Raw genomic sequence first — 16,137 nt, 5'->3', positions numbered from 1 at the left:
GGTTAAATATTTCAAAAGGATTTGTGAGCGCACAGCACTGCAAGAAACAAGGGCTGGCTGTACAGCTGAGACAGGGCAAAAATTCAAATGAAGTTCCTTCACAATCGTTAAACTTCCTGCAAGGGGTATTTCACCACTTGAGGAAGGAAGTGGAAGGGTGTGCACACAGCCGTCTTCAAAAAGCTCTCCTGCATATGGGGCTTTCAAAGGTTGGGGGGGGGGGCAAAAAAGCTAAGAATGAATTGAAAACACACTTCAGTTCTTCTGTGTGTTGCAGTCTCTCTTTGATCCAGCCGGCTTATTCGAATTCTACTACAGGACAAAATAAGAGGAGGTGTTTCCCTGTTTTGTTTGGTGGGGCTTTTTAAGCCAAGACTGATTTCCTCAATATTTCAAAACGGTACAGTCAGTCTGTCTACCTCTGTACTGATGGTTCCGGATACTAAGATAAGGCACTGGGAAGTCCCCTGTGGGAGCCGTTATATGCAGAAGAGTAGGTGTAAATATGTATTTACATAGGCTCTTTTTTAGATACACGTTACATTTTGCAGAGCTGACAGGTCAAATATCTGACGTTCCTTACAGATTGTAGTAGTAACAGTAATAAACTTTCTTACTAATTATGAAAGGAATCCCTCAGATTCAGAATTTAAAAACTGCTGAAATCTCGCTTGATCTATTACAAATTCAAGTTCTGTATGCCCTAAGATAGGGTGATGGGGTATTGTGCAACTCTTCTAAATTCTTCTTCTCTGTTTATTATGAGCATATGTTGGGTGTTTGAGGCCTGAACACTTTAGGTTTTCAGTAACTTGTTTGCTCATAAGACCAAGCGAATAACGTAGCCTGGCTTGGGTGGCAGTAACATGTACAAATAAAAAAAAAAACTTTCTTTAAATGTCTTGAAACAGGGATAAAATAAGATATTTTTCTGTATGTATTTTAAGCACCCCAGAATCATACGGTGTAGACTCCTTTCAGACTTATTTGCAAACTTTAGACCTAAAAATAGCTACTGCAACTGAAAATTGCCTTTCCCATAAACTCGTACCTCCACTGGCCAGGCAGTCGGAGCTTTTGGGTTTGTCCCACCCTTTGAGGTTGACCGAGACAGCTCGAGGAGTGCGCAGCGGAGGCCAGCTGGCAGTCGGGGCTGTCATGTGCTCGGCTCCCAGTTGCATTTCCTCCATGGATGACAGAGAAGCACACAAGTTTCTGAATCTTTAACTCTTCTCAATGTCTTCTTTAAAAGCTGTCTCTATCCTTTTCCATGGCTCTGATGTCTGGACCACCCATAAGCAGTCCAGCTGGCTTCTCTGGCAGCATCTGAAAGAGTGATGGTCTAAACAGCTTGTTACTAACACCAGCTCTGTTTAAGTGTATGTTTCCAATGTGAAGGAAAGCAAAAGGCTAAATCCAACTAGAAGTGGGTCAGATGACTCATAGCAGTCTTCGTTCCCTATTACGACTGTGAGACAGAAAAGTTTCATCCTAGCGTTCACAAGAAGAGAAGAACAAGGGAGGGATTTACATCTGCAGTTTGTAGAATCAGCAATATAGAGAGAGAGAGAGAGATGTATATATACATATATCGTCTCTATTCTAAAGCAAGCGTAAATTACTGGTTTAAAAAGAGCTGCTTCTCTGAGTACTTTATCGGTCTTTACTCCTATGTTGAATCTCAGCAAAATCTGGGGAACGGTGAAGGGAAGCGTGTGACTAAAAAGGCCCATTTTTAAGAGCTAGGATAAAAACAGAAAGGTTCTTTTTTTTCCTCGCCTGTTGTGAGACTAGAGTTCCTGGAGCTCTGACGAGCTCTGCGGAAGGCAGCAGCGCGACAGGGGCAGCCATCCGCGTGCACGTGGTTGAGCTGCCCCAAACGGCGTGGCTCGCATGGGAGGGGCTGGGGATAATGCCGTGGGAGTAGGGGATTTTGGTTTAATTGAAGGCATTGGGAAGGAGTGGAGGCAAGAGGAGTTATAAGGTGCCTGGGGTAAGCTGAGGTTACTACAGGGTGGAGGTAGGTTACAAATCCATAGGAAAATTTTCATTATTTCCACTGTCATAGAAAAATTGCTTTACTCTTTGCACATTTTTTCAAAAATCATGCTCAGTTAGTTTGACTTCATTAGTTCTTCTCCAGGAGGTGGCATTGAAATAAATAACTATAAATGAGGAATTCAGAACAGAGAAGAACAAATTTTTTTTTTGAAAGCGAACATCAAAAGTATCTTAGTACTTCTCAAGCATAGTCTTTGGATTGTTGAGTTACAAATCCATCTAAAGTTTTTGGTTAAGGAGCTTCCTGTCTTTGGTCACAGAGGATATTTTTTTCTTTCAACAGTAAAAACTCATGGAAAATATCTCTCAGTAGTAAGAAAAGGGCTCCTTATTCTCGCTTCTCTGTCCGTAAATACCTCCTATCTTCACGCTGATTTATTGAAAATGAAAGTTAAGAATGTTCTGATGTGATATCTTAACCAACACTACGAACCGACTTTTTGTCTGGCTTATGAAAATAGACTGATCTGCTTCAGATTTTATTAATAGCTAGCTCTTTGCCAGTATGATCTCATTTTCCCAAATAGTTGCTGTATGTTGGAATTTGGACTTACCACTTTGGGGGAACTCTGAACCTTGATTGACGGCAGAATACTGCAGTTGTTATGTAGGTATACTTAACCAGAAAGAAAAAAAAAAGTCTTTCCTGCAGTTCAGGTAGTAGGGAAATTTTCTGTAAAGCTTGTGTTTTATTGCAATGCATTTTTACAAGAAAGAAGTTTTAAATTAAACTTGACTTGATCTATGTGATAGTTTATTAGATGAAATGTTCATGGTCTTGTTTGTTTTTGTTCCTTCACTTGATGCAATTTTTTTTTTATTGAGGTAACTGCATCAAAGTAGTGCAGAAACCTATAGCTTTATTTAGAACATCTTTTAAAGGGGGAAAAATACTGTAATTTGGAACAACTTTTTATGAAAAAAAATCAATATCCTTTTCCCTCAACTTGTACAGATTTGTGATTGACAGGCTTATTACATTTCTCTTAGGGGAGGTGCATATGTTGAATACTTCATTTATGTAGAGGTGTGTGAATTACTTTAAAAGGAAAGTCAGACTTTGATTTTCTTGAGGTTCATTCGGGTTTGAATAACTATCATTAAAAGTTCTGTGAAGTAGCATAGTTAATCAACTTCTCCAGAGGTATGGTAGGAGGGGAAACTAATTGCAAACCCCAACTAATTGCAATCCTTATACGCATCTTACTCTAGAACTTATTCCTCTAAAATATATGTTTGAAATTACACCTACTAGAAGTGCTAATTTGTACTCTAGGATGAGTGCTACATGAGAACTCCCCAGTCTTCAGCAAGTTGCAATAAGGAGAAATTGAGAAGGTGGTGTAGTTCCAGATGAAATGATCTAAACACGTATATGGAATTCTTTTTTTCAGGCCAGACAGCTGTTAAGAAACTCGAGCAGTTTTACCCAAACTTGACATTTTTAAAAAAAAAAAAAAAAAGCAAGTATGGATCTTTTTACCTCCTTAGACATTGGAATAACTTCACTAACAAAACAAAGCGTAGTATTTGTTTTGGTGCAGAGGACTTGGTGCATTTCCTGATCAAACTTCATTCCCTTTTAATGGTATACTACATAATTAAATATAGTTCTAAATTGTTTTTTTAACAACATTGTTTGTAAATACTATTTTTTTTGTCCTATTCAATCTAGCAAACGTTTCCTGTCTTTTGAATAGAATTAAAATTAACTATTCCTGTTTTTCCCTGCACCCCCTCTTCTTGTGCGTGTCTGCCAGCATTAGTAGGAATAGTACTTCAGTATGCTTTTGCAAAGCAAGAGAGCGTTTGAAGCACATTAAACTATGTTCTTCTCACTAATTGTTATGCATTTTATGATTTTAGTAGTGAATTTTAAACATACACTATAGAAATTATATTTCAAATATAGAGGCTGTGTTTCTGCCGTTTGCCTCCCTTTTGTCATCATGTCTTTGGCGCTTCTCACCACTTTGGTGAACAACAAACAAAATGAGATTAAAGCAGATTTCAGGACACATTAAACTTTGGCTAAAGTACAGTGCTTGATAGACTTTTTAAAAAAAGTAATATAGCTCAATCTTGAATTCATTTTTTTTAATAGTGTTTTTGTTCTGTGGGCTAACATTTATTTATGGAAAAATATTGTGAAATAGACAAGCGTTGTATTTATTTTACACAGACTTTCCCAAGTGTACCCCAAGGAGTTTATTGCAGCAACAACCAAAATGTCCGTGTTTTCTGATTAGCAATTTAATCTTTCCTCTTTGCAGGACGTTTATTCATCTGTGCTATAAAAGGCAGAGCCACTGCTTTCTCCAGAGTTGCAGAGAGCTGCAATGTTAATCCAAATATGATATACATCCCAGCTGGTCAGACCTCTGTTATTTATAGGGAAAATACCTAAAATGGCTCCAGCAGGTCAGAACAGAGCTCTTAGCATGAGAGAGCACATGCATATGGCAGCGCTGCTTTTAATACTGTCTGGCAGCAGAAGCAGCATTTCCACGTTTGCACGGGGATTAGTTTGTTCTTGTGCGCTCAGCCAGGTTGCTGCAGTCTCCATGCTGTGCTCCATGCAGTTCCCCATGCTACTGGGAAGGTATGTTCTTTTGAATGAAATGCTGCAAGAAAATTAATAAATTCTGACTTCAAGTTCAGTCCTAATACAGTGGTAGTCATTTGCAACATGAGACAAATAGTTTTTCATCCCAACTACGTTGATATTATCAGGATGTTGGCCGACACTGTTGTGTAGCACTATTTTAAGAAATACATTTGCAAACAAATTCCTGAAAACCGTTTGAAAATAAAATATACAGCAGTAGTAAATACAGCAGTAGTAAAATGGACCAAGCTCCACTGAAGTATGGAAAGTGTTATAGCTGACTTTCAAGGATTTTTTGAAGCTATTTAATGCATTCTTTCCTCTTGACAGAAAAACGGTTAGGATTTGGGGAGGCAGGAAGGGGTTGTATTCTGCTTATAATCGTCGTAAGTTTTGAGCAAGGGAGTTGGAAGTTGCGTGTTCCCAAAGCTCCTGAGAAGTTGAGGATTTAGTCAAAATAGTTGAGGAAGTTTACTGAAGAGTGGTAGCTTTGTGACTGCTGATAATCTGGGTTGGCGATACTGAAGATGACAGGCCAGAGAGTCAGACACAGGAGTAGCATGCTGGGATGAGTGCTTCAAGGAGGTGGTGGCAAAAGCTGTCATCAATATACCATGTATTGGGTAGCTTTTTACGTTTTTTTTCTACAGAGTGAATGTTGAGACCTTTGTTTTGTAATGCAGTAAACTTCTAGTTATCAGTAGTCTGGTCAAAGAATCACATGTTGCTGAGTAATATAGCTGGTCGAAGGTGCGATGGAGGTAAGTACCATGAGATGCTACATACCACCCAGCCTGCCAGAGTCTGCAGCGGCTGCCTCCAGCTTTCCTGCTCTGCTGGTTCAAGCTGCTGCAAATAACTCCTGCTATCCCTGATGCAAGGCAGTTGTGCTTTCCATAAAATTGTCAGCCTCTAAGCTTTTGGCTTGATTTCTGAGAACGTTAGACTGCCCTCCTAGCAGCCCGCTAGTCCAGACAACTGGTGATCAAAAGAATATATTTCCTTTTATGTTTTTTGCTTAAAGACGCCTCCATTCCTACAGCCTGTCCTTTAAGTGATACGATTTGGAGAATTGTTAGATACGTTCTGAAAGCTGTTTCACGATTCACAGGGTGTCTGGGTCTTGGTTTAAATTTTAACATCAACATACAAAAGTATTTTCCCCAATCTGCTCACTTAGCCACTTTCCTTGTTGGCCTAAACTTCTTTCTGCTAATTGCTTGCTTCGGGGAAATGTCTGCACTTTGAGGTTTCTTTTTCCATAGATAACCAGTGCTAGTGGCACTGGGTTGCTTGGTAAGTGGCTCAGAGGCTTGTTCAAATCCACATGACTTCAGATTTACTAACTTAGCAAGGCAGGACTAATACTCATGCTCTGCAAATGTATAGTTCCCTCATCAAAATGAGGGAGCAGACGGAACTGGAAGGCTGCTTTTCACTTGAGTGATCAGTCATTTGTAGACGGAGAAAGAGTTGAGTGTCGAATCCTTACCAAAGCTTTCCAGATGGAGGCTCACAGTCCTCTGCTTTAGTGGGTAGGAGCCACTTGTTTGTGGCAATCTTTAGATAAGATGCTAAAAGATATGTTATACTTAACAGGAGATTGTATTTTCCTTCCTAGTTAGTTGAAAAAATAGTTTTCCTGTTTTCTTCCTAATTTGTAAATCAGACAGGACCCATATAGGCATTATGGTAACAGCACTTTTGTCCCAGCTGTTCAAAGTGAGGGTGACATAGCAGTGAGCAGAAAGGTCATTATTTGTTCTTTTTAATTTGTTATTTTCAAATGCAAAACTATAGTAAGAATTTTTAGAGCAGTTTTCAAGTTGTTTAAGACAACATCTGCCTTGCCCAGCTTTTACGGGTCCAGTTCCCCTTACCCACGGATAGCTGCTTCCTTCCCCGCTGGGTTCTCATGCTGTGCTCTGCTCTCGTCTTCCTTCGGTCTTGTCCCGCTGTGTGCTCGTCTGCAGAGGGAGGAAGAGCGAGCTGGCTTGTAACAAGCAAGTTTTCCAGTGTGCATGGTTCACCTGAGACGTTGGTAGTCTTACAGGAAGGCAAATATCTCTGTTTGTTTTCTGTATTTGTGAATTAAATTTGAGGAAAAATCTTGACTGTGAGCCAGGTTTTTCCATTGCATTTGTATCCCTAACTTCAATACGTTTTGCATAGCGTAATCTTTCATATTCTTAATATAACATTATCTGATATTGTTAAGGGTTGTGAATTATTCTTCCAAACGCAAACTAATCAGTGTAGTGATGCTTTTTCAGTCCTGAAACAGTGACTCTGAGAAGTGTGTGCATCCCTATTCCCCCTGATTCTCAAGCCTGATAATTAATTTAAAATCTGTATCAACTACTTAATTACTGAACAGATGAAATTAGAAAGGAAGTAGGAGTAGTATTAGGTATAGAGAGGAGTAGGGAGCAAAAGAAAAAGTAAAGTAATTGTTGATGATTATTCCTGAGTGTTGCAAAGCTTAATGCCAGTTGAAAAATTATGGAATTTTTAGTCTTTATCTTTTTTTCTGTTGTATTAACTTTCTGTTTATAGAAACACAGGTGTTACCATTATATACTGAAAATAACCTGTAATCTTCAATGTTTGTGGTCCAAAATATCTGTAAATAAGAGCCTGTCTGTTTCTTACCAGTGCATGTGGAGTCTCTCTGTAAAATCATGAGTGGCTGGTGTTGCCTCAGGTGGCCAGTGCGCAGGGCGAGTGCTGGGGCCGCGCCGGGCCCCTGCCCTGGCGCGCACGCGCGGCTGACCTGCGCGCGACTGCTTTCTGAGCGCACAAGCAGGATTGTGCCTTCCGCAGCTCTGCCGTAGCCCAGCAGCTGCTGGCTTTGAATGAGGCAAATTGTGACTGTGCACAGAGGAACAGCAGAAAATAGGTCAAGTGTGGGCTGGGGTGACATGCGCTAACGGCGCCGGCTCAGCCTAAGCCTCTTCTCTGCGCTCAGACAGCTCTGCGCTCAGACAAAGCCGTTCAAGGGAAACCTTGACGTTATGATCTCTCCGAAAAACTTTCTGGTGTTCTGTGGTCGTGATGTTTCTGGTTAACGTCTCCCTTCCTTTAAAGCCTCACTTGGGAGGAAGGTGGCAGTATTTCCAGGGTGGGCAGGGGGCTGGATGACTCGGTTCTTCCTGGAGCGGTCCCTTGCGAGGGGGAGTTTGTCCCATTTCCGAGAGGGCCGGTGCAGCCCTGCCGCTTGCAGTCGCCTGTTCCTTCACCAACTGCTGCAGTATGATGAGCTCCCCCCCCCCCTTTTTTTTTAACCTCTGACCACTTCTGGTTTTGGTAGCCTTTGACTTGTCAGAAATGAAAGCAACTCAGGAAACAGCTTCTTTAAAAAACAGATGCTGTTCACCAATGACTTATGCATGTGTATATGGGCAGAAAGATGTGTGAAACAACAGAGGATGAGGCCTAGTCAGATGTATTTGCTTGTAGGGTTTTGGTGTGGCCCACTTGCCCTTGGCAGCCCCTGCTCCTGCGGATGCCTTTCGGGGTGTCGGTTTCGGCCAGTTCCTCTGCAGTTCAGGTGGATTCGCATTTTTTGCCGCTGGGAAAAAGTTGCAGCGTGGCAAAGGGACGTTACCAGTTAACAGGTGATGTTCTGTTGAGATGTTTGGTATTCTGCCCATCCAGATTTCATGTCACTGTTTTACTTTCCTTTTTTTCCCTGCTCAGTCTCTGATGTGAGACAGGGTGATATTAAAAAGACAAACATATTAAGAGTATAAAGTCTGTTAAAACCAAAAAGGTTGTAATCAGTGAAAGAGATCATTATAGATCAGTGATATAATCAGTGAAATAGAAAAAAGAGAAAGGAAGAGGTTAAAAAAGACTAGTTATCAAGGAATTAAAATAATGAGAACCATGCAGACGTTTCAAAAAAGAGGAGTAGTAAAAAGATGCATAGATTTGGGTGCATTTGAGGCTAGGTGAAGGTAGTGCATTTAATTTTTTTATGGGAGAAAATCATGACGTTTGTATTTTAGGGGAATAGTATAAGATATCAGCAGTCTGAATCAGCAGCAGGCTGCTGTTGCAGTCATCCTGTTCCTTGTGAATTTTTCAAAAAGATTCTGTGCCAAAAGAAGAAAAATGTAGCTTATTTTATACAAACTGATCTCAAGGTGTTCACTGATGAAACAAGAAGAAAAAAGATTTTGCTACTCGAGGAAAAAATACACGTATTTTATGAATATGCATTTGACAAACATTTGTGGTGAAACGAGAGTGATTTTCACAGAATCACAGAATCATTTAGGTTGGATGGGACCTCTGGAGATCATCTAGTCCAACCTCCCTGTTCAAGCAGGGTCACCTAGAGCATATTGCCCAGGATCACATCCAGACGGGTTTTGAATATTTTGAGGCATCCTTCATCACTGTGTATTTGGAGCAAGGTGTATATGGATAAGGTGAAGGAGGAACAGAGCGCCAAACTAACATAGTTCTTAAAATGCAGTAGGCTGAAATGCAGTGTTGATAGTTGTGTTACTGGAAGCAAAGGGAAATTTGGATAGCAAATAATTTGAGCTGTGTAAAAATGTGCGCCTTCAGAAAACTGAAGGTTCAACCCTCTGCTGCATTGATCTCTGGATTCATTATTTGAGTTTAAATGTGGTCCCTGTACCATTAAAATACTTAACAAAAGGCTTATTTTCATGTGCAGTTTTTAGCGTGTAAACATTATAAAGATGTCTGAGTTGGTTATGTGCTACTTTTCATTTAATTCATGTCTTAAATCATCAGAAAACCTCTAAGCGGCCAGAGGAAGCTATAGTTAATTAAACCACAGATGGCGAGGACTAATGTGGTGTTGACCTTTCTAAGGACTGCAAAATCTGCTTAGTCTTTTTCTGTAAAACACTGGCTGAAATGAGTTTCTGCCGATACAAAAAAGACGTCCTTTATGCATTGAAGCCGAATGCAGAGGTGCTGTGGCCAAGGCAGGCTCTTTCCCAAGCGTTTGCAGGTTCTAATGCATGGAGTGTATTGAGGCTTGGTCCTCAAGGCTTTAATATAAGCGTTCCAAATGCCCAAAGCTACTGTTTTCCCAGTACTGGTTTTCCTATAATACATATCATTGTTTCTTCTCTTTTCCTTCGTTGAAAAGTAAGAGTTGACAGCTGACATTGGAGCTTCCGCACCCTCCTAAGCAGCACATGAAATGTGTGATTTCTGTAGGAGGTGGGGGGGGGGCCTACCTGAATCCATTTTTGAGTTTCTGTTTTGTGTTCAAGGCTTTCATCTCTTAATTTAAAATGAACTTGTTTCTGCCCTCTGTTTCTGCCCTCTTCTGTGAAGAATTACTTCAAAGTATTTTAAAATGTTGAGGAAACATCTTATTTTGCTATCACAAGTCTTGTTGGAAAATTAGAGTGCTGTGGAAATGTGCTAGTATTCCTGCCACAGACATAGCCTACCGTCCAAAACAGAAAAGGAGCTTGCAGTTACTTGAACCTTTCAGAACGCACTCTGGTTTTGGGGCAACATGCAGATTCTGTAACGTACAGGGATGCCTTTTAGTATCTTGAATAGTATTTTGTTTGTGGTCGGGGCTTGAAGGAGAATACTGTATGTAATTTTGACTTGTGTTTCTGAGGATGCACTCTTTGAAATTCCTGTTTGATTCATGACTCAAAGGAATGTAGACGTTTTGTAAGTGATCAGCACTTGTTCAGCCGTGGCTTTGAATGATGAATTATTTTTGTCTGAATAAGCTATTTGAAAATGTTGCTCTGAACAAAAATTCCCTGCTTCTGGGAAGGGGCACTGGAAGAGGCAGCGCTGGGTCTGGTTAAAGCGGGGTGGTATCTTAACCTGATGGTGTGCTCTGCATTTAGCAACCTGCTCTGTCATTTTGCACCAGAAGAAAAAAAATAGATATACTCAGAGAAAACCTGGATCATTTCATTATTTGGGGAAATGATTTCATTCTCTGTGCTTCTCAGGGCATCCTAGGAGTCTAGTACATCACCAGCAGGTCTGGATTCTCATGTAAAAAGACACACAACTGAGTGAAATGTTATTTGGACAGTTAAGCGGAAAGCCCACTCCACCAGAAGTGATTTCCTCTTTTAGTGTGGAAAAACTGAAGAACAGCAGGAAAGATCTGTAGAACTGGCCATGTGTTGAGAAGCTTCTCATAGTCATGCTGCTTCATGTGACTGTCTTGCAGAAGGGAGGAGGGGTTGTGCCTATCTCATCTTCCTGACCCAGAGGCTCTTCGTCTTATTCTCAGTATTGCATATAGTCATTCCTTCTTGGAGCAAGGGCCACTACTGTATCAATTGTATAAAAAGCTTCATATGGCAGATTTAAAAAAAAGAAAAAGAAAGAAAGAAAGAAAGAAAATTGCAATCTGTTTTTTTTTAATTTGCTTTTTGATTTGCTTTTCAAAAGGGTTTCAAACCAACATTAACATCCTCCTGGAGGAAATATTCCAAGACTTGTGGAAAAACTAGGAGAGGGACCTTTTTTTTGCAAGTAAAACTACTTTAAATGAGGAACATATTAGAGGAAAATCCTACAGGGCATTTAATCCTTGAGTAGCTTAATCTGTCAATCATGCTGCTTCAACCAAGAAGGAGGGAAAAATGAAGATCTGAATTGCCACGGTTCAAGAAGAACTTTTGACAGCGTTATTTTTTCTTGAACAGTAAAAATGCAGGGTAAAGAAAAAGATCGGGTACTGCTGAATCATCTGCTCATCTTCAGCACTAAGAGATTGCAAGTCTTCAGCCTTTTGCTCAGTGCCCAGTCTGTCCTTTTTTTTTTTTTTTTTTTTTTTTTTTTTTTACCTTGCCCCAGTTTGTAGTTTGCACTAAAACAGTTTGCTTAGGGGTTTTACCTTATAGTTTAACACATGATCTAATGAATATCCTGATTTTCAGATTTAACAGCAGAACAAAGTCCATCATGTTATGCATACCTTTGTCCATAGGTACGTGTAGTACATACCAAAAATAATAGAATTGTTGAGATTTCAGGAACCATTTTTTAATTTCTTGACATTGAGCTTCAGTTGTCGGTTACAATTTTGCTTTGCCATACTGATTTCCATCGACTATATTAAACCAAATTCACGTCTAGAAGCAGAATATTTCTTTTACCATAGTTGTTGATGATATATTAAATGTGTGTGTTTTGTGTGTGTGTGTGTGCATGTGTATTTATGTATGTATAGACATATTTTTTCAGAGACCTTAGCATCTCTTTGGTATCCTCTGCATAATCCCAGTCATACCTGGGTGCAGTTTGTGTAATGGATCTTTGACCCACCCCTCTTACGCCTTTTCCAGCTCATCTCCTCTGTGTTGATGAATAGTACAGGGTGAACTGTTAAAACAAATCTGGCATGCAAGTAGTCTTAGCTATGTCTGTATGAAAGCAGGGATTGAGCAGGAACTGGATAATGGAGCACAAGTAGTCTCTTACTGTGTGTTGTCCAGCTGTCTTTTTTATTAAAACTGTAGAGAGGTACTAATATTGTACATAGTAATACCTGCTTAATGTATTTGTTAGTATTGAAGTAGGATAGCTGCCTTGATGCATTGATTCAGTTTGATGAGGGAGATGGGACACATTTATTGATTTCTACCGCTGTCTCCCCTCTTTCCAAACTTGAGCCACTCTCTTCATGCAGCCTCAGGGAAGGAATAATATTCTCTAAGGTTCTTCTCTGACCGTATTTTCCTCCAAAAGTGAGGAAAGCCAGGATGGACTTTGTAGTCTCCTTTTCAAGAAGCGTTTACACTAAACATTTTTGATCTAAGATATGGATAAGCCTGATGCATCTGAAGAGGAGATAGAACAAAAAGGGTTCTAATGTTCTGTCTGCAGATTCACCATTATCTTCAGTATCAAATTCAAAGAAGGCAAAGATGCTTAAGAAGGATGTGAAATCTAATGAAGGAAGAACACCCATGCGTATTGTCTCCAGAAACAGGCTAATTTATAAATAGTGTATTTCAGGGCAAAGTAAAGGCTTGAGAACTTTGCGTAAAGAACTCATCACCTGAGCAAAATAACTTTAGAGTAACAGATCTGATTTCTGGGTATCTGATCAATGTGTATAGTCTTAGAATCAAGATACTAACGTCTTCAACCGGACTGAAGGAATTGTACAATATATGCATGCCAATTGCATTTTTAAGTCAGCTAGACTTTCCAGTATTGCAACACCTCCGTCCATTGCTTAGAAGTAATGTTTATGGATGTGAGAGGGGAGATGCCTGGGAAGGAAATCTCTCCTATGCTTTGCTCTCCTCCTGCAGCTGCTCTGAAGGAGGGTGTGTGGAGAGGAGGACGGATGAATGTCCATTGCACAACTCCAGTGCCGAAGAGTTTGTTGGGTTCCCTGGGAGATCATTCCCTCTTTCCAGTGTTATTGTATGTGTCTTTGGGATCAAATCCAAGGGTAGATTTGCAAATAAAAGCAAAACAGCTAATACCTATTTTAGTCTGCCTCAGGAAAGGAAGCATTTTGCTACTGTGCCAATCTTGAATGAATGCAATTATAGACTCTTTTGTGCCTCTGATAATGTTAGCAGTGTATTTGCCATATTGGTATTTGTAACCTGGTGGTAGAGGTCTTGGTGGTCTTCCTCTTCACTTTTACTTGGTTCCGCGTCACGTGTATTATAATGGTCATTGTGACCATTGTTTTTGGATTTGATGCTGTATCCTTTCTGAAAACGTTAGGACAGGTAGCAGTGATTTTCTCTAATAGATGAAGCGTTGATGCGTTCTCCATAATGGAGAACAGCAAATCTTTAAGAAAGTGACTTTAGAGTTTGAAATAGAAGACCCTATGATACAGTGAGTTAATAGGAAGAATCTCATCCAGATGAATAGAGAGAGATCACTAATGTCTCTTGAGGGCCTGGCAGCAATGAATGATTCCCTGAGTGTTGGTTGTTATCTTACGTTATATGGCTGAAGGTCTTCATAAAAAATTGTGAGACATCAAAGAACTTGTTTGAGATCGAGGGAAGAAATTACTTGATCTTGGTTGCAGTACTGATAAAACATTTTACATTTTGTATGTCGAGACTCCCTCTGAGTGTTTTAGCTCTGTCTGAAGTTCTCTCCACACAAATGAATGTTCCTTCAGTTCCTGGATTTCCAGGGCTACTTTCTGCACTAGGAGTCACCAACCTGCAGAGCAGCTTTATTTCTCTGACAAATCTCAAGGCAGAAATAGCAGGTGTGCTCTGAAATAGAGAAAGAGATTTATAAGAGTCCAGAGATGAATGCTGATTTAAGCCATGCTTTCAAAGGTACAAAACAGTTTTTGTGTGTTGCGTTTCCTTGCTATGAGGACAGTGGCACCAAGCATGTCTTAATTACCCGGATGTTGTCTCTCTAATTCAAATCGTAAATAATATTTTCTAACAGAATTGAAGTCAAGTAAGATGTGTTTTAATGTTTAAATTACCCAGTTAATGAAGAATTAACTAATTTGAAAATTAGTAATGAGGTTTGTTTCTTTTATTATACAGATATGTTTTATGAATTATCTTTGTGTTTTTTAAACCTGTATATATGTGTGTTTATGTTCAATATGCATGTCCATATTAAATTTTACAAATATGCGAAACAGAACTTTTTCTTGATTCTTTTTGTTGCAACTTAAACAGTTCTTGCTGCATACTTGTAAACATTGAATTCTGCAAAGGGTAACCGTAGCTTGTAGTAAGACAGTATTTATGAAAGCGTGATCCTATTAATAGCTTGTAAGTCTGGCCACATACAGGGTCTGACATACTGTGAACTCACGAAATAACTCTTAGCAGTATCTTGCACTTGTAAGATTTTTCTAAAAGTAACGCAGGGATTTGTAAGGAATCAGTAAAATTGCATCAAACTACTTAATACTGTACTCTAAAAAATATTTAGGAAAGTAAACAGAAATGTTGCAAATAAACATAACATATGGTTCTTTTTTTAATCTCTACTTTAGGACGACGTAGACAGTCTAAACCCAGTTCTCAGGGATAACCCGCAGTTACATGAGGAGGTAAAAGCCTGGGTAAAGGAACAAAAGGTTCAGGAGATTTTTATGCAAGGTAATTATTTGGGAAATTGTGCTATTTTTATTCTGTGTTAGCTAGCTTAAGGCCATTAGTTGCATGGCATTTGTCCCATAGCGTGTGTGGTATAGCGGAGAATATATTTCTAACTTGGTGCTTTGGAAGCGTTAAAAACAAGGCAACAAGACCATGTAAGAAGCTGTGCATAACTTCTTCAGACTGCTCTTAACTTGTCTCATGTCTCAGTGATTACAGCAAAAGCTGAAAATCATTAGTCTGTAGCTATTTTACTAAAATTGGTTCTTGAAACTAGTAAATGAATGGCAACTACACCCTTTTTAGCCTGTTTAAAACTGTGATGTGCTCTGCTATTGTTACGATTGCGTGTGGTGGCTTCCTGGAGCAGGAGAGGTAGCATGCAGTTGTTTGTGCTTGTGGTTCTTTGCACTTAGGTCACAGATGAAGAATACTTTGAGATTTGTCCCCCTCCAAGATAGAAAAGTGCCTTTTAAATCAGTTAAGAGTTTGTAACTCAGTTCTAACACTGCAAGGTTGCAGCCAACCCATACAGTTGTCTTTTTTTTTACACTGCAGATAGCAAGTTTTGTGAAAACTAGCATGAAATAGATTAAATTATTTTAACCTTGCTAATACTTTTAGTATTATATACATGGCAGTGTGTTCATTAACTTTTTGCAGAACTGACAGCCATCTCTAGAGAGGTATTTAGGTGCCTAACAGTGGGAGGCAGAAACTAACTTCTGTGGGTCTGGGCTAAAATCCCTAGCTAAACAGTAAAGCAACTTTGGGACTGAAATGCTGAAGCAGTTATTCTGTAAATTAGGATTGGGATGGGAGCAGTAAATAATCTGATGTTTTAAAGTTGGGACTGAGGTTTACTCGTTGTTTACTTTCTTTCATAAAACTAAGCTTAGTAGACCAAAGGAATATGGTAAGTGTAATAGTGAAGTTACAGTAGAATACTTTGTATTTCCTTTTGTGGGGTTTTTAATTTGCCTAGATATAGTTGTTCTTATGGGCCACAGAGAAAGGGTGCTGAAAAAAGCAATGTGCTCACTTGTGGAGGTAGTAGTTGGTGTGTCCGTATTAGTCATTTTAGGTTTTATCATTATATCATCAGATACAGCATGAGTCAATAGTCTGTTGATGAAATTTGCAGCCAAAATGAGTTTGAGAGGTGATGAGAAATCAAGTTAGGGCCGCATAAAAAGGAAACTAGAATTGAGCTTGTTTAATGTATTTCATTAGAGTAACAATAAAAAGACAATTATAAAAGGCTCTGTATACTCTGGTAAAGAATCAATACTCTAACAAAGCCCCAGCAACATCAAAATAGTCATCTAAATGAAACTGTCAGCATATCATCCACAAAACTCGTTTATATCTCGTCAT

The 16,137-nt window shown here is 39.4% G+C and overlaps 1 protein-coding gene across 8 annotated transcripts in view; it reads left to right on the top strand.

Moving 5' to 3' along the window:
* The window catches only part of JMJD1C (jumonji domain containing 1C), a 168,382-nt gene that overhangs the window by 112,430 nt on the left and 39,815 nt on the right, over positions 1-16,137 (top strand). For 7 of the 8 annotated variants that reach the window (XR_011142260.1, XM_068950822.1, XM_068950824.1 and 4 more), the window contains one exon: positions 14,655-14,760. The exons of the other annotated variant lie outside the window; for it this stretch is intronic. Coding sequence is in view for 6 of the 7 variants with exons in the window: in XM_068950822.1 (XP_068806923.1) it covers positions 14,655-14,760 (106 nt within the window). In the remaining variant the exon portion in view is untranslated. The remainder of the gene's footprint in view (positions 1-14,654; positions 14,761-16,137) is intronic. 8 annotated transcript variants of the gene reach the window in all.

This window comes from Struthio camelus, chromosome 7 (genome assembly GCF_040807025.1).
Source record: "Struthio camelus isolate bStrCam1 chromosome 7, bStrCam1.hap1, whole genome shotgun sequence".
In the NCBI taxonomy this organism is placed as follows: Eukaryota; Metazoa; Chordata; class Aves; order Struthioniformes; family Struthionidae; genus Struthio; species Struthio camelus.
The sequence above is the reverse complement of the archived record's forward strand: the minus strand, read 5'-3'. Positions and strand labels throughout refer to the sequence as shown.